The sequence below is a fragment of the Magallana gigas genome, chromosome 5 (genome assembly GCF_963853765.1).
Source record: "Magallana gigas chromosome 5, xbMagGiga1.1, whole genome shotgun sequence".
Classification (NCBI taxonomy): Eukaryota; Metazoa; Mollusca; class Bivalvia; order Ostreida; family Ostreidae; genus Magallana; species Magallana gigas.
The window spans coordinates 49,343,913-49,368,554 of record NC_088857.1 but is presented as its reverse complement, the minus strand read 5'-3'; the positions used below and the strand labels follow the sequence as shown (position 1 = coordinate 49,368,554).

The 24,642-nt window shown below is 34.0% G+C and overlaps 1 protein-coding gene across 1 annotated transcript; it reads right to left on the bottom strand.

The window, feature by feature from the left end:
- Positions 1-3,709: 3,709 nt before the first annotated feature.
- Positions 3,710-24,211, bottom strand: LOC105348775 (uncharacterized). The gene is made up of 5 exons (XM_034457415.2): positions 23,847-24,211; positions 19,980-20,082; positions 18,931-19,076; positions 14,625-15,035; positions 3,710-4,362 (listed from the first exon to the last, which is right to left on the bottom strand). The coding sequence occupies exons 1-5, from the start codon at positions 24,043-24,045 to the stop codon at positions 3,842-3,844; spliced, it is 1,380 nt and encodes a 459-aa protein (XP_034313306.1). The 5' UTR covers positions 24,046-24,211; the 3' UTR covers positions 3,710-3,841.
- Positions 24,212-24,642: the final 431 nt, after the last annotated feature.

The window sequence follows — 24,642 nt, the reverse complement described above, 5'->3', positions numbered from 1 at the left end:
AATTATTATGTATGTATTATATATTTTGTTAATAAATATTTTACTTGTTACTTGACGCAATGCACCCAAGGAAAAAGGAAAACTTGAACAAATGTTGTAGTTATATTAAAAAACACTACTTGTGTTTTAGGCACGGTGTTTGAATTGTTTAAATTAATTATTAACTGTGCATTCTTGATGCATATCCTAAAATTGGAACCCAGTAAACGTCAAAATATGTCAAAAAATGTTCATGTCCGGAAAAGAAGAGTGAGTGAACTGTAATTTTTTTTTTTAATTTATGGTAATTGACGGAGTTCTGTATAATGATAAATATTTGACTCTGCACAGGATAAAAAAACCCTGAAAGCATTATAACAGGAATCCGAAATATTAACCTACAATGGTGTGACATTTTCCGGATCTGCATGTGTAATGTCGATGAACTTTAGCAGCTTACAACTTTAAATGTGAAGACTTTATTTGTTTAGCATAATTAACTCAAGGTTATCGACAATACTTTAGAATGACATTTTATCATGTCAAAAACGAATTTTAATAAATGGTAACAAATGATACAGAGGAAATTATTTACTTTTTTATCATGGGAAAACTATACACTATAGCTTATCTATAAAACAGTTTGGAAACGTCGCGTAAATGGATACAATTGAGAGAGGAGTAAAATTAAAATTAACAAGTATTGATAAAAACACTTAAAACTAAGTACTAGTATTTGTTTTAATTAATATGTTCGTCAACCGTTATGATATAGCAACATTAGACAGATTTTAGAATGCTAAATGCGTACTAAAAAGATTTATTTTGAAGTTCTTCAACTTTAGAAAAAAAATATTGTCAGTTATTTGTGACATTTTCCAGAAATGATTTTTTTTCATTTTTCTCATGATTCTCTGTTGGCGTTCCAACATTTGCTAATTTCAGAAGATCTTGTATCTTATTCAATTGTTTTAAAAAAAGATCCATGTTAACCAGTTTTCTATACATTCTGCAATAAAATACTAAGATACTAATCTTTATAAGATATGAAAAATGATCATGATTAGGAAGTCAAGAAATGAGAAAGCATATTTTATGTTCAACTTATATCTTATTAAGATCTCCTTATAAAACCTAGTGAAAATATATCAATCCAAATGCATATTTCACCTCCTATGTTTTAAGAACCTTCTTCTCTCCACTCCCCCGTAAAAAGGTATATGAATGATTTTAAATATGATCCTTGTTTTGAAAAATGGTATCATTAATTAAAGTTGATTAATGCTCACCATTTAAGCATCTTTGTATCAAATTGCTTAATTTAAGGAGATTTTGTCAGGAAAAAAAGTTTATCAACGATGTATCTTAGACAGATATCTGGCAGTGATACATATGTACGTGCAAATATATGTAGTAAAGCTATCATGCCATCCAGTCTACAGACTAATAAAACAATTTTGCGTACCATATACAATTTCTTATAGAGTTTTAACAATGTTCATCTACAATGGTAGTAGTTGTTTCTTTTTATTTATTTATAGTGAAATGTGTATACATCCTCTCATATAATTTATAACATATTCAGGCATATATACCACTTCAAATACAATGAATGATGAAAGAGAAGAAAAAATAAACAACTTTAAGAGTTGAAAGATACATACATGTATAAACATACATCACATATAAGTATAGAAGAACTATTTCTAAATGTAACAACATCTAATACAAGTATTAGCAACTTGGCGAGGATAATTTGAAATAACTGATTTAATAACTGAAATAAATGATTTGTTGGCTAGTTGTTTCAAGGAAAAATGTGATAAGAACTGAATCTCATTATCTATAATCGAGGCAAAAAAGTACAGAATTTGTTTTTTTTAGATAGTTACTGCATCATGATACATATATCTTACAGTCTCCTCTTGCAGTGGTATTTAAGGTACTTCACTACACCGAGACTTGTACTTTTTAAGACACTACGTCACAAGATGGCGATTTAAATGTTTTGTTAAACTGTTTGTATCAATCGATTCCGATATATATCATCATAGCTCAGTGGTTAAAGTATCAGGCTTGTAAACCGCAGGTCATGAGTTCGAATCCACCTGGGGCTTTTGTTTATATTTACTGAATGAAATTTTTGAAGATATCATTTTTTATCAAAAATTGCACATTTTTTCGCCTATTTGACATAATACTTCTTCTCCAATATGCTTTCTATCATAATCAATTGATTTTCTGCTGATTTGAGAAACTATTTCAAGGTGTAGTGAGGCACCTTAAGTATATCTAAAACAACTTAATCTTCTCACCAAAAATTGTCCGTCATATAAATTATTCTCACAGCAAAGTTTACACAGATTTTTTTAGTTTATTAAATCTAAAATAAAGATTTGTATAAGAGTATGAAGGACGAGAATTCATTTATTGACCGTATATAATTTTTTTTTGCAAACTGATGTATTTATCGGTTATACCGTTCACATCGTTCAACACTCTTCCATTTAGATGACTTAGGGATGAAAGGTACAGACTTATATCTTTACGCTCTATTAACCTTAAATAGAAAGGTCGACATTTGAATAAAATGTTCCATAACCATTAAAGGCAATGCCACTATTTTGTGAAATTCTCCATCGTATATTTTGACAGAATTTCAGTCAAAGATGTTACTTTAAGACATTCACTTGGAAGTTTTTTGGTTTTCATACCTTGATGTGTGGCAAGAACTTTCGTGGATTTAATTAGGTAGTTACCTTCCCCACCTCTAAACTATTTGGTTTCGATCATCTATCTACATTTGAAAATTAGGCTGAAATTGTTCACTTTAAAACAAAATTCAAAAAATAAATACATGTACTTTTAAGTAGGACAGATTATTCTATGATGACGTGTATATTTTATTCACAAGTTCACATTCAGTATTAAAAAAGAATTATTGTAAATTTGTACAATGTTTATAAGTCCATGTATGTGTGTGTGTGTGTGTGTGTGTGTGTGTGTGTGTGTGTGTGTGTGTGTGTTTTATATGCAATGTTATGAAGTTTGCATTTGAAGACAATAAATACAGGTAAATGTCTACTTAATGTCAATATCATCTATGTACTTGTAGAAGTAAATCAAAATGTCATTTTTGTTTCAGAATTGCTTTCTCAGTGAATATGATGTCTGCGTTAGTTAGGTCTCGAGCTCTGTGGTCATAAGGCTTAGATGAACTCATTATGGTCAGTCTTACACTTCCACCATTAAATGTCTTTTGCAAAAGTGAGATTGCGATCAAAAGCGAGACCATCTATGTTGTATGGTTCAAGATAATCAAAATAAAAAAGACAAAGCAAAACAAGACAACAGACAAAAAACCAAACTCATTGTAAAACAGGATATTTTTATTTTGACATAAAAATTCACAACAACGTATACAGATTTTTAAAGACTCAAATTATTATCAGTTTATATCTTATGAACTATTATGATGCAAAAACTATGATTTCTGCACCGTTGTGTTTTATTATTGTTCTTCTAAACAAAAACATAGGTTGATAAACGCTGATCGCTGTAATGGTCATTATTGCGCCTAACTCTGCTTTTAAAAGTCTATATAATTGATTGCTCTAAATCTGAAAGCAAATATTGTTTTTGCTATCTGAATCATTCTAGGTATTTGACTTTCTAGTTGGCTTTATGTATTGTAACCTGTCTGTCAAACGTCAAAGAAAAGAAAAAAGTAACAGTTTAAACAATGACTTTTATTACGTAAAATATGTCAACAAGTTCAATGGTACCTTTTGAAATTTCTAATTAAAGCTATACTGTACAAAATGTAATGAGTGAGTGAATAAATACAATCATATGTAGTAACTTAAAGATAAGCTTTCTGGTCTCGAAAGGTTCTTTCTTTCATCTTGTGTAATGTCGACTTTTTTATCGAAATTTCTGCACACTCCCTCGAGAATTTCCCCCTTGAAACTTGCCAGCAATCTCGCACGACATTCATGATACGAGTAAAGGGTTCGAACTCCACAACTAAACAACCAATCAAAATAGAAACAGATGACGTAAAATACACGAGTGACGTCAAAAATATCACAGTCGGGTGTATATACACTCCGTTCAAATTTCCAATATCCATGGTGAAATAGGCAAAGGTCAGAAGAAAATACATAACGGAAGCACCTCGGTAAAACCGAAGAGCCCGGATATCGTCTGCTCGAATAGTTTTGTCCACAGCTGCAATATTGTAAGGATTTTTACAGGATATAATTGAGTAAAGAATGAGCTCCAAGAGAAAGGGAACAACTGTTGTGATTATCGTCTGATAAACGGACCATACAAGAGCGTGAACATTCTTAGAAGTCCAGTCCGTACTGCAGATGCCCATGCCTACAAAATAAAAAAAGGAAAAGGATTGAGAAACTTCATTATTTTTAACTTTTCAAAATACTCTCCTTGTTTAGGCATGACAACATGTCCGATGAAGCCATCAACAGAAATTGTTTTTGATCTTTTATAGACATACTGGATAACGAGGAACTTTAACCTTGTTTAAATGATAGTCTACAGCTTGCGATTTTAATTGATGATTTAATAGCGAGCGCAGCTCGCCGGCGCGCAGCGAGCTCTACCGGCAAGGCATGTGTGAATAGAAAATTCGGACTAGTTGCACATTCATTCAACGGATTTTTTTGGCGTCAGTAAATCGGACCAGTAATGCATTGTTTTAACCGTCCCAGTAGTTCCCCGTAGATTTCATGGCAATTTTTATCACTTCACAGTCTCACGAGAATCAGCAAGACAATATATTTACATTCCACGTATATTTTGCATGTAAAGCTACTGCAGATATAGCACCATAACACAGAAAGGGTACTAAAAGGTTAATTGACGAGTTTTGATTGTGACGTCACAAACGGTGAACGCTGATAAATACAACGTCACAAGCGAAAATCAAAGATCACGCTTGTGGCTGTTACAGTGGCTCTTCCATTAATTTAAACTTACCCATAGGATAGTACAGTAATTTTGAGGTATAATTCGCATTTGCGTACAAGACAAGAATCTAAAAAAATGTAAATATAAGCATTAAATCCTTATTTTTTGAAAGATATAGTCTCATAACTGCAACGGTGTGTGCAAACAAATTTTCATAACGCGCTAACGCGCGTTATTCAATTTGTATGCACACACCGTTGCAGTTATGAGACTATATCTTTCAAAAAATAAGGATTCAATACTTAAATAAAAACAATAACGATGTATACGATATACAGTCAGTGCTACCTCTAAAGTTCACGTCAGTACACTCTCAATCAAAAATAATCGAGTGACGTCACAAAGGTTTACACATTGATCCGATAGATTTTTTCGGCGTCAGTAAATTTTGACCCACAATTCATAGTACCAATGGTTTCCTTTTGAGAAGCATATATAAGATATGTAATTTTAAGAACATCATGCTTTTTTTTAAGTAAATGAAACAGTATACTTCGCGTACTTTATTTCTCAGGGGAGTTTTAAAGAGTCAGGCGACACTTAACAAACGTCAGCTTTGACGTCACAATAAGCACTGATAAGGGGAAATTACTCTAGATGGAGTACTTGTAAATCTGCTTAAAATGACCAAAATCCTCTCAAAATCTTGCAAAGGCTAAGCAAAAGCAGTGGCGTAGCTAGACCAGAATCGAAGTGCATGCTTAAAATGCCAGTGGGTCCAGGACGAAGCCTGGTGGGGGCCCAGAGGGCGAAGTCCCTGGAAGCTCATGAATTCTGACAATTTTTAGCACTAACAATCGTCGCAGAAATTGAAAGGAATGCTCACTATTTAAGCATTTTTAGGCACTTAAAATTGTTTTGGTTATAGTTTAGGCATAAAATCACAAAACTTATTAAAAGCTTATTAAAAGAAGAAAAAACTTTTGACGCTTGTTTTTGACCCACTCAAAGCTTTTATTCTTAAGTTCATTTTCACCTAGTTTATGCTAATGAATATCTCAATAAAGCTGTGATATTCTATTGGGGGTGGGGGGGGGGGAATTTAAAATGATGTGCTTTATTAGGTACATGCATTGTGTACTGTGATTTAATAATTATGATACTGTAAGACCACTTTGCGTGTCTATATTTGGTACTTAAGACGTCTTTGTTTAGCATTGATTCCGGATAAAGTAGGACCGGGTAACGGAAACCGTTGAAGAGATAACTAAGTATGGACCTTAATACTTGAATTCTTTTTTTTTTCTTTCTTTATTTTTTTACTGAGTTTCTTTCTTTTTCCCCCAAATGATGTGCATGCGCAGGCATATAAGCATACATGGTAGCTACGCCACTGAAAAGAACAGCTAAAGAATAAGGACATTTCTTCAGATACAGGAAACAGTTGTAAATTGCACTCATTTGGATGAATGCTCACATTTATTTCATTTGATACTATAATTACGGTAAATTCCCGGAACGTACACGTACGTAGCATTGCCTTTTTTAAAAAGGGAGTGTGTGGGTGGATGGGTGTTCTTTTAATATGATAAGCAAATATTTTTATGCGTAAATTAAAAAAAAAATAATTAAAGATTATTTTTTTTTAAAGTGGAGGGGGCAAATCCATGATAAGTCGATTTTCCATGTGTAAATTGAAAAAAAAAATGAAATATTATTTTTTTAACATAGGGGAGGGGGAGCTCTATGATGAGTCAAGTTTTATATGTAGGTTTAAGAAATGTCTACTGCAAAAAAAGGGGGGGGGGGGTGAACTGACGTTACAATCACTTTAAAAGAGGAGATACAGTGCAATGAAAATTCATATATTAAAATCTTTATTATTTAACAACATTGTATCTGAGATTAAACTACTGTTCTACTTATAACAAATCTTATAAACTACGAATAATAAAATTTTACTTAAAAAATAGGTATGTTTTATTTTTTTTGCATTCAAATTTTACGTTGTTAATTCTATTTTTATTTATTCATTATAATTCATTGTTTGATCACATGCTGTGCTCGCCCCAACGGTCGCACCGTAAAACATATTACATTTACTTTAATTCCGAGTTGTAATGATAAACCTTGGGCCAAAGACCACAAAGTGGGAGTAGACTTAAGTAAAAAATATTAAATAGTTATAGAACATTTGAAATGATTTTTTAAAATAGCTTTGAAATGAAATTTCCATTTTGAAATAGGGTTCCGACAATAATATGACTTATGGGGCTTAAAAACCATAAGCCCCTTTTTAAAATATTTCATACTCAGATTAATTCTATCACTCGTGTTGTTTTCATGTTGACGTACATATGTATTGTGTGTACATAAACATTTTTATGAAAAAAGAGTAAGACTCCAATACTCCTGGTATAAACTCTTTTTCAAAGCACACCGGACAGGTGTAACAAAAACCCAGTTTTTCATTTATTTATTTATTCTTTACCAGTTCTTATATAAATCTTATTTTTTGTGGTTAACATGTATTGATATTAACAAATTTCGAAAAATGCTGTAGTGTTTATCTAAAAATAAAGTTCGTTGGCAAACTATTGGCGCCATGGAGTTTTATTAATTTAAAGATAATACGATGGGGATGTTTTTCTCGGCCAAGAGTGTTTCTATGCATTTGCGAAAATATTTGCTTGAAATCATCAAACGCTCGATCTATTCCGAGAAGTTACTAATATTATGGTCGTAGTTAAAAATGAATGAATCTTAGGAATCCGATGAACTCTTCTGAACACAAAAGGGTCCGAAAGTAATGGGATTAAGTATTCCGCATGAAGAATATTGCTTATTGGTGTCAAAAGGTTACGATTCTCGAGGTTGATGTGCTACACAGTGCCATGAAATCTTAATTCAGTAATTATTTCAATAGAATAAATTAACAACACCGTATTGGCAGTCTATGTCATGGCTTTATTTTAATATATCAGTACATCATAAACTATTCAAATGTATGCAAAATATTGCAAATATAGCAATAGAGTAAGTTAAATGATCAACATCGACTTTTGGGTAGTTATGATGTTAGATCTTCAATGAACCAAACAATCAATCAATCAAGATGAATCAATCAATAAAATCAATCAATCAATAATTCAAACAATATTTCAATCAATCAATCAATATGCAAATCAATAAAGTATAATCAATGTTTTGCTTTAGTGAATGTCTCAATATGACAATCAATGTATCAATTTAATTGATTACTCAATGTATTCAATGATGACAATCAACCCACTGCAATGTATCAATAGAATTATTCAATTACTCAGTGTATTCAATGACTCACTGTCAATCAATGTCTGAATGAAACAAAGTGTCAATTAAAGTAAGCCCGATTATTGGCCACGGACCTGGAAGTAAACAGAATCCGGGGCAGGCTTAAGCAAAATTCGTTAGACTGATGACAGCTGCACGCCACACGTGTCGTTGTAAAGCCATGACGCTTATCTATGGATGTGATGAAAGTACTACTTCAAGGAATTACGAATCTGAAATACAGAAAAAGAAGACAGAAACACGAAAAATATGGAATATATAACCTTACAAGATAGGGTGGGAGGGGGAGGGATTGAATTTTTTCCAGGTTGAAGCTGAGAAAGGTCGATACACTACTGCGCATGCGTAATATAAGGACCCCAAAAGGGGCCGTGCGAAAAGTTACGAGAACCTCATATTGAGGAGTTATCTTTCTTTCGATGTAGATATTAGTGAAATGGTTAATCTATTCATTTCCATAACATGACTTAACTCATATCGAGTTAAGTCGGATTATTTCAATAGAATAAATTAACAACACCGTATTGGCAGTCTATGTCATGGCTTTATTTTAATATATCAGTACATCATAAACTATTCAAATGTATGCAAAATATTGCAAATATAGCAATAGAGTAAGTTAAATGATCAACATCGACTTTTGGGTAGTTATGATGTTAGATCTTCAATGAACCAAACAATCAATCAATCAAGATGAATCAATCAATAAAATCAATCAATCAATAATTCAAACAATATTTCAATCAATCAATCAATATGCAAATCAATAAAGTATAATCAATGTTTTGCTTTAGTGAATGTCTCAATATGACAATCAATGTATCAATTTAATTGATTACTCAATGTATTCAATGATGACAATCAACCCACTGCAATGTATCAATAGAATTATTCAATTACTCAGTGTATTCAATGACTCACTGTCAATCAATGTCTGAATGAAACAAAGTGTCAATTAAAGTAAGCCCGATTATTGGCCACGGACCTGGAAGTAAACAGAATCCGGGGCAGGCTTAAGCAAAATTCGGCCATATGTCTTCATGTATATAAAAACTATGATATGATGCATGAAGACATCCGCCACAAGCGGTCAAAATTTTGCACAATGCCATGACAATAAGACTGCGGAATTACTCGGCGTGGGATTTAGCATAAACTTTAACATTATTATGTAGTATGTTTAGGAGGCCAGCACGTATGGTTTTCAAAAATGTATTCTGAGCAGTATCAGACAAATGTACACCATCACGGTAATATTTTGGTGAACATTGTTGTAGATCAGGGTACTTTAAGCAGGCGCCCTTACGCTTGACAATAAATGGGGCTAATGATTTGTTAATTCTTTTTCGAGCGGTCTCACCGGCAATATTTGATAACATATGTCTGTAGTAATTTCGTGGGAGTATCTGGGACCATATGAATCTTGTATTCGGCAGAATTGTTTGTAGGTTAACAACGGTTAATTTCATGAATTTTTGCAGTCTTAGCAAGGGCATGGTCCCAATACTATTGCCCCCGCAATGTAACATTACCCAATCTGGGTGGCCTCTTTGTTCAATGATATTTGTAATTGTGGGCTCTACATCCTCCCAGACCATACCACTCTTTCCATGCCAATATACTGTGATATTATGTTTCTGAAGGTCTAGGTGTAAGTTTCCAAATTGTTGGACAGCGTGATGGGATGCATGTTTGATAATTGAAGAACCAATGATCCAGACCGTGGTGTTGGGACCTGAAAACTTAGTATTGAATAATAATACGAGGCTGTTATGAACACACATAAAATTATGCTTTACAATCTGATATATGAACAAAACGCGTTAGATTTCCATCTGCCTTTTGACTTAATGTCCTCCTCCGAATGCCCTTGCAAGTACAAATGTGTAGCTCCACCTATTCTAAATGAGTGGGATTTGAAAGTTGTTGTGTCAAGGCCAATAAATTTGACAGACTTATGTAGTACGGATGTGAATTGATATTTAGTAAGAGGTTTGTGGTTGAAATGACAGAAAAATAGGCCTTGTATTTGTGGTCTAACTGCCAAAAATTCACGCATGTGCTTGAATAAAGACTGGGTTTGAGAATTTATTTCAATCTGTAGCTTAGTACCCCTATTGTATTGGTCTGTTTTTGAACCTTTAATATACAGACCAATGTGTGTTTCATTAATGGTCACGTCGTGAAATAATAAGGCTGGTGCGTCATTACTAGTGAAAGTAAATTCGCTAATGCGCAATAATGCAAAAAATGCTAAATGAAAGGCTGCTGAAAACATAACAGCTTCATACAAGCTTGTGCACACCGTAGGTAGTATAGAAACTAATTTATTGAGACAAGATAGGGAAATTGGGGACCGTACATCCTTCGCTGGATTTAACCGACGGAAACCTTCCAACATTTTTTTAACTATAAAAGTTTTAGTGTTGTCAATTTGACCCTCTAACTGAAGCTTGTAACTAATACCGCTCAAATAACATCTCGTTGTTGAATAGGACACTTTATTTGCATGCAGGTATGCGATGTAGTTGATTATGTGGTCCAGTGGTGGAGGCCAACAAAAAATAAAATTGTGTTTGGTACAAAAAGTTTCAAAGGAATTTATGCCTTTTTGATACGTGGACGCAGTATTTTTGGATATTGCTGCCTCAAGTAAACATTCTACATGGGGTCTAAGAGGGACAACAATTCCGGAGGTAAACGGGCTGGAGTCTTGTCTGCCTGCGGAGCCAGGGATCTGAATCTTTCCCACTGAAATCGAGAAATTGAATCTGCAATGGAATTTTGGTAACCTGGGATATGCCTAGTTTTAATCTGAATGTTATTTTTCATACATAATAATACCAATGGTCTTACAAGAGACATGACACGTTGAGACTTACTAGACTTGGCATTCAATATATCGACCAGAGCTATGTTGTCAGTGTTTATTAGCAATTTCTTAGCTGTAAATTGATCTGCCCAAATCCACATGGCCACAAGAATAGGCACTAATTCCAAAAATGTAATATCTCTTCTTATATCTGGACCCCAAGACTCTGGCCAGGATATGACAACCCAGTGATTCTGGAAAATCGCACCTCCACCGTAGGAACCACAACTATCGGTAAAGAGGTTTAGGGTTTCATTATCAGACCAGTATAGTTCTGGGAATGGTGAACGCCCATGGTATTGGTCAAGAAATGTGAGCCAGATCCTAGCATCCTCTTTAACTGCTTGTGTAACCTTGATCAGGTGGTAATGTTTCCTAATACCAATTGTTGTGTTATAAAACCTGCGGTTAAAAGCCCTGCTACCAGGAATGGCTTTGGCGAAAAAGTTAAGCGAACCACAAAGTGATTCCATTTCTTTCAGGGTGACTTTTTTAGAAGAAGTAATTGATGAAAGCTTGGACCTAAGTTCTGCAACCTTATTGTCAGGAATAAAAATGACCTTATCTATGGTATCAATACCTAGTCCTAAGAAAGATAGACGAGTACATGGGCCCTCAGTTTTCTTGTCGTTTATTGGGACGCCCAACTCACTGCAAGTTAACATGAACATTTCAGCAAGCTTTGAACATTGTAATGTATTTTGCTCGCCAACAAACAAAAAATCATCAAGATAATGGATGATATTATAATTTTGAGACTTTTGTGCTACGAGCCAATGCAAAAATGATGAGAATTTTTCAAAAGATGAACAAGCTATGGAACAACCAAAGGGCATGCATCTATCAAAATAGTATTTTTCTTGAAAACATATTCCTAACAGTGGAAAATCTGAAGGGTGAATAGGTAAAAGTCTGAATGCGCTAGACAAATCCATTTTACAAAGCAATGCCCCTTTACCATTCTCTTGGATCATAGAAATGGCTTGATCAAAAGAAGCGTAAGACACTGAGCACAGAATTGGATCAATATGCTCGTTGACGCTATTGCCAATGGGCGCTGACAAATTTGAAATTAACCTGTAGCCTCCATCTTTCTTGGGCAGGACCCCAACAGGGTTACACCTAATGTTGGGAAAAGGGGGTTGGGAAAAGGGGCCTGACATCCTTCCTAACGTAATTTCTTTCTCAATGATAGCCAAAAGTTGATCAGCATGTTCACTCGCGGACTTCATATTTTTGGATTGTAAGTAGGCTCTTGGGCCTATGTAATTCAAGTAAAAGCCGGATTTGAAACCATTTAATAAAAATTGAGCATTCTGAATATCAGGATATGTAGCGAGGTATTGCTCTAAAACGGAGATATTAATTGGGGTTGAACCTAGGTGCATGAAATCTTGGTCTTGGTAGCTGATAATGCCTTGGGCGTAAGGGACGAAAATTGGTGTAATTTTGCGGGGCGAAATTTTGATGTGCTGGATTTGGAGGGGGGGATCTGATGACTTGGGTCTGGGTCGACTGATAGGACCAACAATGCATGCGTGGGTGTGACTTGTTGCAATGCATGCATATATGCTGGAATGAACACTGGGGTTTGGGACAGGAACCTTTAAAGTTATAATCAAAACATTTGAGTGACGATTTTGACTGTTGTGGAGCTTGTTGAACTTGAGCCTGCATATACAATAACCATAACTCCGCATCGATAGAGCCAAATGAAATTGATGTGTTTTTTGACATTTTGAGACGAAACTGTCTGTCGTATTCAATCCAATTGCCATTTATATTACGGCTATATCCTAAACGTATTGTGTGGATATATTTCAAGATACCCTGTATGTCTGATGGGTGTCTAGCCAGGTATATGCTTGAGAAAATCAAAAACGCATCAAGCCAGGTGTTAATTGATGTAATTTTGTTTGTTTTAGTTTTTGGTTCAATAACTAACTGACCCTCAACTATGGAAAATTTGTGCGAATCCTGAGCGGATGTATCAACTGTTTCTGAATTGATGATTTTTGACAGATCAATGTATTGTTTTGACCATATTTTATCTTTGATGGTTTGAGGGACATGAACCCCAAGCTCATCAGAAATGCTTATTAAAGGGTTTTCACCTGAAGTTGTCAGAGGTATTGATGGCGCTATGGAAGGTAGCGGTACTGCAGTCTGCTCACTGGTTGTGGGATCATCGACTGGTAGCTGATGCTCTTGATTTTGAGGTTGAGTGGACACAAACTGGACCGCTGCCTGCGTGGGCCTGCTCGGGCCTGCTTGGGTTTGGGTGGCTGTGGTTGCCGGATTAAGGGCCCTGAGAGCCGGATGAGCATTTGGCCTGGCGTACGGTGACTTGCTCTTTCTTTTAGACCTCAACATTTTCTAGGAAGTTAGCAAAGCTGAGTTACTTAAGATACAAAGTTATAAAGAAATATCAATGAAAATTAATGTATCATAAACGTTATAATATGGCTATAAAGTTATACCGTAAGTAAACAATAAATTTATTGTATCTGTTAACGTTACGTATTTATGCTATATGATACTAGTATATACTCTATATGCAACCGTAGTCCTAGGTCAGCACTAGCTATGTAGGCCCGTTAAGGCCTACTTGAATTTGAATATTTTAAAATTTATTGTAAATTAAAAATTTTACAATGGAATATTATATTTTAATGATGATGACTAAACTTTTTATTAACCAAGTTATATCCATTGATGGCCCGCAATTTGACTTGAAATAAACCTACATCGTAATGACTAATGTAACAATCATGGCCGCCTTAAAGAGAGAAGCAGACGAAATAAGAAAATTATCTTGTATTGCAAAGTTTTAAAACCCTTTAAAAAAATAAATGGAAGTGAATACGTACCGCAACTTGGACGATTGATTGAATTACACAAGATTACCCGATTACTATCCAACGATAATTAATCGAGCGATTAAGTCAGTCGTGATGAACAATGATTGAATTTTTTCCAGGTTGAAGCTGAGAAAGGTCGATACACTACTGCGCATGCGTAATATAAGGACCCCAAAAGGGGCCGTGCGAAAAGTTACGAGAACCTCATATTGAGGAGTTATCTTTCTTTCGATGTAGATATTAGTGAAATGGTTAATCTATTCATTTCCATAACATGACTTAACTCATATCGAGTTAAGTCGGATTACCTTTACATTTGTCTGAAACAAGTATTCTGCTTTATTCTTTTCAAAAGCTATCGAATAGAAAAGATTAAAAAAATCATACTGGATATGCTTGTCAATGGTTCTTTTGTTTAATTTTTCTCGCATCAGTCATAAACAATTCTATAAACTGTTAGGGGTGGGGGGGGGGGGGGGGGGAGGGGAGTGAGGGAACAATCAATACATAAGACGTATCTACACATAAAATGGCAATATATTTTGTATTCATTTCCTTTTTTTTTTACGAGTTTTCATCATTCATCATAATTACAGATCGATTTCTTAAAGCAAATGCACACAACAAATTCAAAGATTACCACGTACCTTGGAAGGCAAGGAAGATATCTACATAGTTCCTAAATTCCTTTTGGTCAATATGCGTCTGAATCTCTACATTTTCAACGTTTAATTCTTGGGAAAGTTCTGGGTACCAAAGCATGCTTTTAAAAACTTCTCCCAGTGATCCCATGGTATAGTTATTCCACAATTCTTCCGCAGCAGATATTGACGGACAACGGAAAAACATTTCAAATCCAGTCTCGGTTTGCTTGGGTTGAACTACCTTAATTTGCAACTGCTCTTCAAACGTTTTCCGAAACATAAAAGTCGGGTTCGGAATGATTCGCTTGTCGATTTCGTTTCTGAGTAGATAGGAATACCACTTGGGAAATAAATTGGCGTCTGTTGTCATGTTCGCTCCGATTGGGTAATAGGTCAAAGAGACTTTCAAATGACCTAAAAAAACAAGTTATAGAAATCTATTGAGACACGACATTGAATTTTGAACTTTGACATTCATTTTTTGTAAAAGTATGTAACACCTTCCAAGTACACTTCAAAGACTTGTAATTTAATTTATGGAACTTGGAATAATATATATATATATATATATATATATATATATATATATATATATATATATATATATATATATATATATATATATCTTTTTCGGTGTTGTCAAAGTAAATACTATTTAAACATCGGAATAATAGTGTGACCGTGCCATTTTATATCCTTATGATAAAAAGATAAAAATTGGACATGAGAAATGGACGTCAATAAATAATTATTATGACATGGTTGATCAAAAAATAGATTGGTTTTCTAACCCGAGTCCCGTCCACTTATATAATGTCATTTCGCACAACTTGTACCAACCAATCTCTATCGTTATATCAACTAGATTTGGTGATTACACATAAATTAACTGAGTAAATACGCAACCTTGTATCCTAATTTTGTTTTGGCAGAGCACAAATCTTCTCAAGTGGACCACACACATTTGGTCTTATTTCACACCCAAACACACTTAGTTAATACAGCAATGTTCATCCATTGCAAAATCACGCTTTGCAAAACACTTTTCGTCAATAGACTTTTATACAAACTGAATTACGATATGCGTTTCTTATGTATAGGTTTGACAATAATTCGGTCATTTATAAAAGACAGGATTTCGACAATTATTGTTAACCCTAATTTAATTGAACGACTGTAAGAAACATTGTCAGCATTTTAAAGTAGTTCGGAAGGGTTGAAGGAAAAACAAAATGTGCGTTCAATTTGAGCATTGTTATTATTCATTGTTAAATGAGAAAATGGTTTAAATAATTGCCCTCTATCTATTAGAGTCGGAAATAGAAAGCATCGTTAAGGAAAAACAAATGACCTCTTTGGTTGTCGTACAATCAGATGGAAAGATTGTGATTGCTAGATCTCAAAGAATTTTAATAAGCGGCAGTGGTACGATAAAAATCGATATTAAGACCCGTGATGCTAAAACCCTCGGTGGCGATAGTCAACTGGTTAGGCTAATCACTGGTGAATTTTAGTCAACTGGTTAGGCTAATCACTGGTGAATTTTAGTCAACTGGTAAGGCTAATCACTAGTCAGTTTTAATGTTCACTGAATAATTAGCAATCGATCAAGTTTATATTTTACAGAGTCAACATATAACGAAAAATTATATCGTGGTTTGGGTTACACGACTATAGGTAACCTGTTTAAACCCAGGGCTAGGAACCCAAGCCGTGGTATAATTTACAATACACCACAAAACGGTCGAAAACGTATCATATCCATCTCATGGTCAAGCACGATGAAACAATGAATTAAACGTCACAGAAAATGTCTGGAAGTCACAACCACAGTGGACCAGTCGTGTGTGTTATAGCAATGTGTAAAATTATCTTGACAAGTTTTAAGCGAATAATGAGTTTAAAAACCGTTCGAATAAATCCTAGTGCTAACAGGATAAATTCACACATGCCTAGAGTCTAGAAAATAGGGCTGGTTTTCCAATCAATACAAAAACATGCACCATCGTCTTTGTCTCTAGCATAGCATTGATCTGTTGAAAGTGAGTTAAATTGGACAATTGAGGAAGACAATAACCCCCAGTCTTCAAAGTAAACAAATAAAATAAACAACTGGTCAAAATATAACTCATGAATATTGATTTTTCCTAAATTCAATTTGGCATTGCAAAGTAATCTGTGAAAATACACACCTCTGAGTCTACCTTTAAATGTTCATCATAACCATTCAACGTGTGATCACATTATCGGCGTTCAGAGTGCATTAGACATAAACACAATGATTTTGATCATTAGAATTAATTTAGTATGATCAATATCTCTATATAATTAGTAATTTCACTAAGGAATTCAAAAAACACTCAAGGGATATAATATAGAGTTTCTTTACAGCTTATGCTTGTTAATTCCGAAATGATTAAGGATGATGACAAAGGAAACAAAGTATGCCTTACGGAAAAACATTTTACCTTGGCTAGTCTAAACAAGGAAGAGGGAAGGAAAACAGTGCGTCGGTCTATTTTTCATTGCTGCATTAAGTTTTGTTACTGATTAGAACTGAAATTCCACGTCCCCGGTGCAATGTATCGGGGACGTGTAATTACGGTGTAATTACTTTTAATACATGTTAATCTTTGTTTAATCATCTCTGTGTGAAAACTTCTGTTAAGTCTGACGCCAACTGTAGCTGATGTTGTTTGACGACCCCGTCAACATAGAGTAGAATTACATCTTTCTGTATTAATATAGGATAAGATATGAGTACAGCATTGAACATTCGTAAATTTGATGTCTAGTTTATTAGGGTCCCACTCAGCGGGCGCCCTAACGTGATCAGTCTATCCGTCTGTTAGTATGTCCGTCCGAGATCACTTCTCCCCTTGGCTTGTTCGGGCCATGTCTTCTCTCCCCTTGGCTTATTCTAGCTAATTTATCACTACAGAGTGCCTTTGGGTAAAGAGTGCGCAGTGACCTTGAACCAAGTTTCTAGATAAAAGGTTAATGTTATAGCAGAATCATCTGAAAAATCCTTGTCCAGATCATATATTCTCTGCCCTTGGTCTAATCTTCACCTTCAGAGTACCTTTGATTAAAGGGTGTGCAGTGACCTTGAATGGCGTTTCTAGGTCAAAGGTCAAGGTCAAAACAGACCATGCAAGTTTTAGAGCATATTTACTCTCCTCTTAGCCCTATATGGCCCATACTTCACTTACAAAGATCTTTTAGGTAAAGGGTGTGCAGGGACCTTTAACCAAGTTTTAAGGTAAAATGTGAAGGTCATAGCAGATCACTTGAAAGTCCAATTTTCAGACCACAAATTATTTCTCATTGCTTGTATTAAACCCCAAAAAGCCTGTTGGTAAGGGGTAATGAGCTTGGCTTAAAGTTCTATGCCAAACAGAAAATTTGTAAGTCATAGGTCAATGTAAAAGCAAAATAAAATGCTTTTATCACTTTTGACATTATGTAAGTGGGGCCCTTTGAGATGGTCACTATCGTGATGATGTCTAGTTAAGCATTGATATACATTAAATATATTCTTATAGAAAATACTAGCACTATGATTGTACGTGCCTTGTTATCGTTATTGAACTGTGTATATTAAGTGAATCAGTGTGTGTTATTTTGTTGGTACCCGTGGAATATTTCAAGATAAGGGGATACATGTATAAAAATCGTATGATGAAACATAAAAATCTTATATATTTTTTTCTCTTTCATGTTCCAAATCGAACTGCGTTAATTTTACTTTATCAATGTAAAGACTTCCAACAGAAACTAAGTAGAAAGCTCAGAAAATAAACACAAGTAAAACAATCCCAATTAAAGGACTGCAGCCATTTCATTTCACATATTCATCATCTGCCAAATAAACACTTAAAACACTCTACGTCCAAGTAATAATTGAAAATAGTGCAGAATGCATTAAACTTGAGATATTTAATGTTTTATATTCATTGTCTTTTATTACTTTGTTTGTTTTCCTTCTATTAATAAATATTTTTTGGTTAGTTTTTAAACACAAACAAGTCAATCTTCTCTTTCTTGATGGCGAGGTGTAGACATTTCTAAGAACTAATATATTTTAGCTTTTTTAAACTGCAGAAGTTTTATTTACAGTAATGAGCAACACGCTATGAATGGGAATTTCTCTATCACGTTGTGAACAGTAAATTCAAAATTTGTTACGATCTCTCTCTCTCTCTCTCTCTCTCTCTCTCTCTCTCTCTCTCTCTCTCTCTCTCTCTCTCTGACACAAATTAAGTAAGACACTCTGATTTTATTCTAATCACTGTCTTAGTATGTGTACCTCTGTAGTAGGAATATTCTCCCAGACCGTAGAGCGGTCCCGTGGCGACCAGGATGATCAGGACAAAAATACCCACCACGATCATGTTTAGATTCTTCACAGAGAACGTAGATGGATGGTCGACTTGAATCATAAACTTGAAGTACCTGTTTGAGGAGAAAAAAAAAAGCAGACGATAGTTAAATGGAGAACCGAAGAACATTCTTAGAAAATATAAGTTTTAGTAGTAGGTAAGTGTTTCATCATAGCAGTATGTAAGTGTCTAATCAACGTTTTAGCCTGAAATGTTCGGTAGAGAGCGGCATTGGCGTTTACAACAGAAGCAAATGACAAACCAATTAAAACTACTCGCTTGATTGGCACTTTTTCAACTATTTAACCACTCTTCCTGCCTAGGTATCTTTATTCCTAATGACTAGCTAGAGGGCAATTATGAAAGATATTAAACTCAAGTTGCATTTTGGATCATTAGTGTTCGGATTTCTCAAGTTGAGCTTTTTTCGGCAACGGCAATCTCATAGCGGGTTTAGGTCGGAAAGAGTAAAATAGTACAAGAAGTTCAATTATTCATTTTTAGATTTAAATATGTGTAAACGATATTTGGCTGTAGAGATTTTTTATATATGGACTTTTGAAAGAAAGTGTCGAAGAGAGTGTTACCGGATCGGACCTCAACGTTTGCGCATCATTCAAATAATACAACAATTATTAAATACCTGTAATTCATTTCCAGCAGTTATCGGCAGTTTTTAGTTATAAATACATTGTTCTAAAGTATCAAATTCAATGAGAAATTATATAACATGTTTAATTACCAATACCCGACTTGCTTTTGTATCCAAACAAATATGTGTTACATCTTTAAACAATTAACTTATCAATACTTTTTGGCATGAAATACAATAATATTCCTTTTAAGATTTATATTTTAATGGAACTGCAATCAGCGAGAAAGAAAGAATTTTATCTCTTTAATATAAAGTAAGAAAAGGATGGTATCTGATGTTAAACCACTGCAGGTGGGTTTGTTTATTACAGCCTTTGATTACCTTTCCATCGCAGCAATACAAAGGATCCAGGTGGAACCAGAGAAAACAACTAGGTCAATGAATCCATAGAGCTGACAGCTGACGTCATGAAAAGGCCACTTACCTATAGCGATACAAAAAACACGAAATATTAACTCATATTTTTCAAAATTTAAATCCTTAAACATCAATAAAACCAATGTTTAGGAAACTAAATGAACGAAAACTGTACATGAATTCATAGACGATTTTAAAAAGTTACGCATTTTAAAAAAGTCGCTTCATAACAGAAATGAGACATTACTTCATTCATAAAATTTATCCTTTAAAAACGGACAACGTTCTAAAGCATCGCTATTTTTACGCATTTAGTTCACAGACGAATTTCCTATCTTTGCTTATAAAATTCTGCGGGTCTTTAGTGTTTATGCAATTGAAACTTAGTTTGTTGTACCTATATATGATGCTCTGAAAAAAGTGTTATATTTTTTACTATAATATAGAACAATATGTTCATCTTACGAATCCAGCAAAATAAATTCGTCGTGTACAAGTTTAAAAGGTGTTTTAGCGAAATGCTTTTAGAGGAAAGTTCATTTCTATTCGAGTAATCCTAAATATCTGATGCATTTGATAGTCATTCAATAATTATTTTTACTCAAACGTAAAAAGTTATTGAATGTTGGAAGAATTGAACAGTCTGATAATCGATACAAATGAATTACAAGTCCACTGAATAGAGAGTTAGAATAATTAATTTTACCAAAATTATAGAAAGATCTTCTGTACTACAGTTTTTTCTTTTTTAAATTAGAAACCTACAAATAATACTTTAATGAATTATTTATAAGCAATAAACCTACTCGTTATATTTACCATAATTATTTTTACTAGTACGTGCTGAACTTGAATCCCAATTCATGTTTCTTCCAGAAAGCCATGGTTTGAGAACATATAAAAGATACCATATGCAAGGTTTTGGGAGTGTTGTTTCTTTAAATTTATCTGGTTTTGTAGATGACTTTTAAAACATCCGATCAATAATCATATTTTTATCTCAGTTCAAGACTTTTCTTGGAGGGACATTTGACCTTTTCAAAAAAGTTGATACCTGACACCTGTTTTACCCAATGATGCTTAGAGCCAAATATCACGCTGTAAATTTTTAATTAATCGGGTGACAAATACAAAATCTACGATAAAAAGTTACTGCCATATTGTCTGTAAATGAAAAATTCTGAGCATGATATAAGTGTGATTGAGACTGGGGAAGTGGTCTTAGTATAGAGAAGAAATAAAAATGTGGAACGACAATTCCAAGGTTGACACTGACCACCCCCCCCTCCCCACCTACCAAAAAAAGGACGGACAATAATCACGAAAACTCACTCTGTCTATAAATCCTGTTTCCTTTAATAAAACTAAGGCTTGCAGGTATGGAACATAACTGTCATTGCATAAGGTTCATGTCATATCACACAGCATGCTGGATCTTGTATAAATGATATCTAAAAGCGGCATTGATTTAATCTAATGGTGTGTTTTCTTTCTTTTTATAATCAAACCTAATGTAATTGTCACGAATGAAACATTCTGTTCCCCATCTATAAATAACACTGTCAAATGCAATTATTGAAACATAAACCACAAAACAAAGATGCCCAAAGTGTCTTACGATTTCCTTAAAAAACGATATAAAGAGAATACATGTACATGAAAGAAATAAAACAAACCCATTCATAAAAGCACCATCAATGAAATAATTTAGAGTAATTTTCATTTCGATGTTGTAATTCTCTTTGGCATGAAGAACAAAAGTATTTCCGTATGAAATTCTGAAATATTTAATACATTTGTCTCTTTAGTCTCAACAACAGACCAGATCTACCAAACGTTGCAACCAGTTATCAGTCAGTATTGCGATAACAGAGTAACTACAACTTAACCCTTTTGTACTTGTGGATATTTCTATTGGGATACATTTTGCAGAATTATATATTCATAATATATGAAGGTGATTTCATATTATTGTTACATCAAAGTTTTGAAATAAAAAAAATACAAAACTACCTATAAAAATCTAGATTCTTATAGATAGTTTTAAATTCTTTGAATTACAAAACTCTAATGTTACATTATATCTTAAGGAATATAAATATATCACATTACTAGGATTAACTCCGTCAAAGACAGATGATAACGAGGAAAACCTATAGTTTGTAGACAGTTGTATAAGGTTTGTCAGATCATTTTCTGAAATAAATACAAAACCTTCGCAGCAATACTGGTATATAGTTTTTAGATATTATGTCTGAAATGATATTTTAACACATCAGTACCTGCAGTGCTTTGAATTACTATCACTCTTTGAAAAAAGTGGATGCTTTGTGTGTTCTTGCTTTTTTTTTTAGTAACCTTACTTTCTTACACAAAGATAATATTATCGTTGTTCCAAACGCAACACTGCATTCCATAAAAAAATGAATGAAATGCAAAAATTGCATAACGGTGCAATCTCCGAAGAAAATGATGATTCAACAATTGTTCGTTGAATACTTCATATGCACATAATCATCCAAAAATAATTTCATCGAAAATTCAAGTCATAACTTCCATCCAAATTTATATTTCTGTAAATGTCGATATAGAGCTTAAAGATTCACCCTTTCCATATCTATCTATGCATTAAATTTGTAGCTTAGGGAAACAATTCACGTTCTCGACTTCAGAAATAGGCATAAAATCAAAGAAAGGCTTCAGCTAAGATGACAACTTATTGCCGGTCTGAATATTACTCACCAATTCTGGCCTTATGGCATTGAAGCTGATCTACTTTCACTGTCATATGATAATTTTCTGGTGATAAAACTTCACACGTATATGACATTTATTTCTGATAACCGGCAATTAAAACAAATTTCTATGGAACCAGTTATTAATCGGATTGTTTAAACTCGCAGTAGGATTACCAGTCCACAAGATAACAACCCACACGAGACTGTCCAGGAACGGTAGCTTCCGTTGCTTAGCGTATATTCATATTCAATTTTTGTTTTTATGATAATTTCAGAATATCAAAATATGGGGGGTGGAGGGAAAGCGTTAGAAAAGAGAATTTCCAGTTTCATTTGACATGCATGACGGACAAGAGCATTAAAGCATTCGTATTATCATTTTTACCGAATTAATATTATTGTACTCTCATTATTTTTACCTAGTCTAAAGAAGGATATATTTCGTTTTCAACAAACAATTTGAATCTTTATTTAATTGACATCTTGTATGCATATTTACATATACAGGGGTAAAGATTTCAAACTTCTTTGAAATTGAGTCTCAGAATGTTGACAGCTGTGAATGATTTTACTCATGTTAAGACAATATATGAACAGTATCAATCTATAGACCGTATATACACATACTTGTATATCCATCAATATATGAAACAAATATTGTGATCGAGAAATTATTCAAAAAATTGGTTTTACCCTTTTGTAACGTCTTATCATGCTTCAAGATAAAATTGGGTCTGACGGATTGCGACTAAACCATTTTCCTTTCCCTTCATACATAACGCATACATCATTTCTCCTTGAAACTTATTAACAGCTTGCCAACACGCGTCATGTAAATACATTAAAAAATGCACTTTGCTGTGCATAAGCTTCACAAATCTTAACATTTTTAAGCAAAAGTTTTTAATGAATATGCTTTAAAGTTATTTTCACCCCCAGAAGGTTTTATATTTCAATGTGAATGCGAAGAGTCATGATGTGAAAAGGAGGGGGGGGGTGAAATTGATGTCGCCTCATTTACTCTAATTTCCTTAGTCTAAAAATACATTGCAAATAGAAAGAATTTTTAGTATATCTTTAAAGAATCACTCACCGTCGATTTGTGAGACAGACAATGCGATCAGGCGCAGCACACATGGAACAGCCGAGATGACCACCACTAAATTCGTGATTTTCTTCAGGACTGGGTCTCCAAACGTAGAATAAATTTTCAGAACCTTTGCGGTTCCCACAATCACAATAATAAAACTAAGAATAATGCCAAGCAGTTTCAGAATTTCCGGAGCTTCCATTGCTCTGTACTTCTACCACGGTCTGCTCTGAAGCATAGCTCCCTAACTAATCGCAGTGTTAACAGATTCCTTCAATCGATCTGCATAAACTCACGCATCGAGCAGTAACACTTTACGCTATATATACATGTATAGCGACCGCTTTCTACTCGGGATACAGTCGCAGCTATAAGCAGACTGGCCATGAACGATTGCAAAACGGGAAAATAGATTGCGCTTTTAGCAACGTGCTATCACTAAATACGCCTAATTATAATTAAATTCCCTCTTGACCCTCCAATGAACTGATAAGAAGCCATTTCTTTCACAACCCCCACCCTTCCTAACAAAAATAATTTTGATATCGATGAATAAATATTTTCTGCAGTCTTTAAAAACTCTACAAGAATGATACTAGTAATTTATCTCCATTTTCATCCTTACAAATTTTATAACTTGAGGTAGTGTTAACTTTATTTTGGATAATATAATGGCAGCAAAAGGAATCCCACTGCAAAGTGCTCTTAACCATGTTAACAGTCTAAAGCTTATTACAAGAGATTTTACTCTCTTTATAAAACATCCGTATTAAATGCTATCCAGACAGTTCATGTATTT

What these genes read in the sequence shown, in the direction of transcription:
- LOC105348775 (XM_034457415.2), bottom strand. Translation starts at nt 24,045, where the DNA reads ATGGAAGCTCCGGAAATTCTGAAACTGCTTGGCATTATTCTTAGTTTT. An exon ending in GTCTGTCTCACAAATCGACG is followed by an intron (nt 20,083 to 23,846) that starts GTGAGTGATTCT and finishes GTATCGCTATAG; the next exon opens with GTAAGTGGCCTTTTCATGAC. An exon ending in TATCTTCCTTGCCTTCCAAG is followed by an intron (nt 4,363 to 14,624) that starts GTACGTGGTAAT and finishes TTTATTTTGTAG; the next exon opens with GCATGGGCATCTGCAGTACG.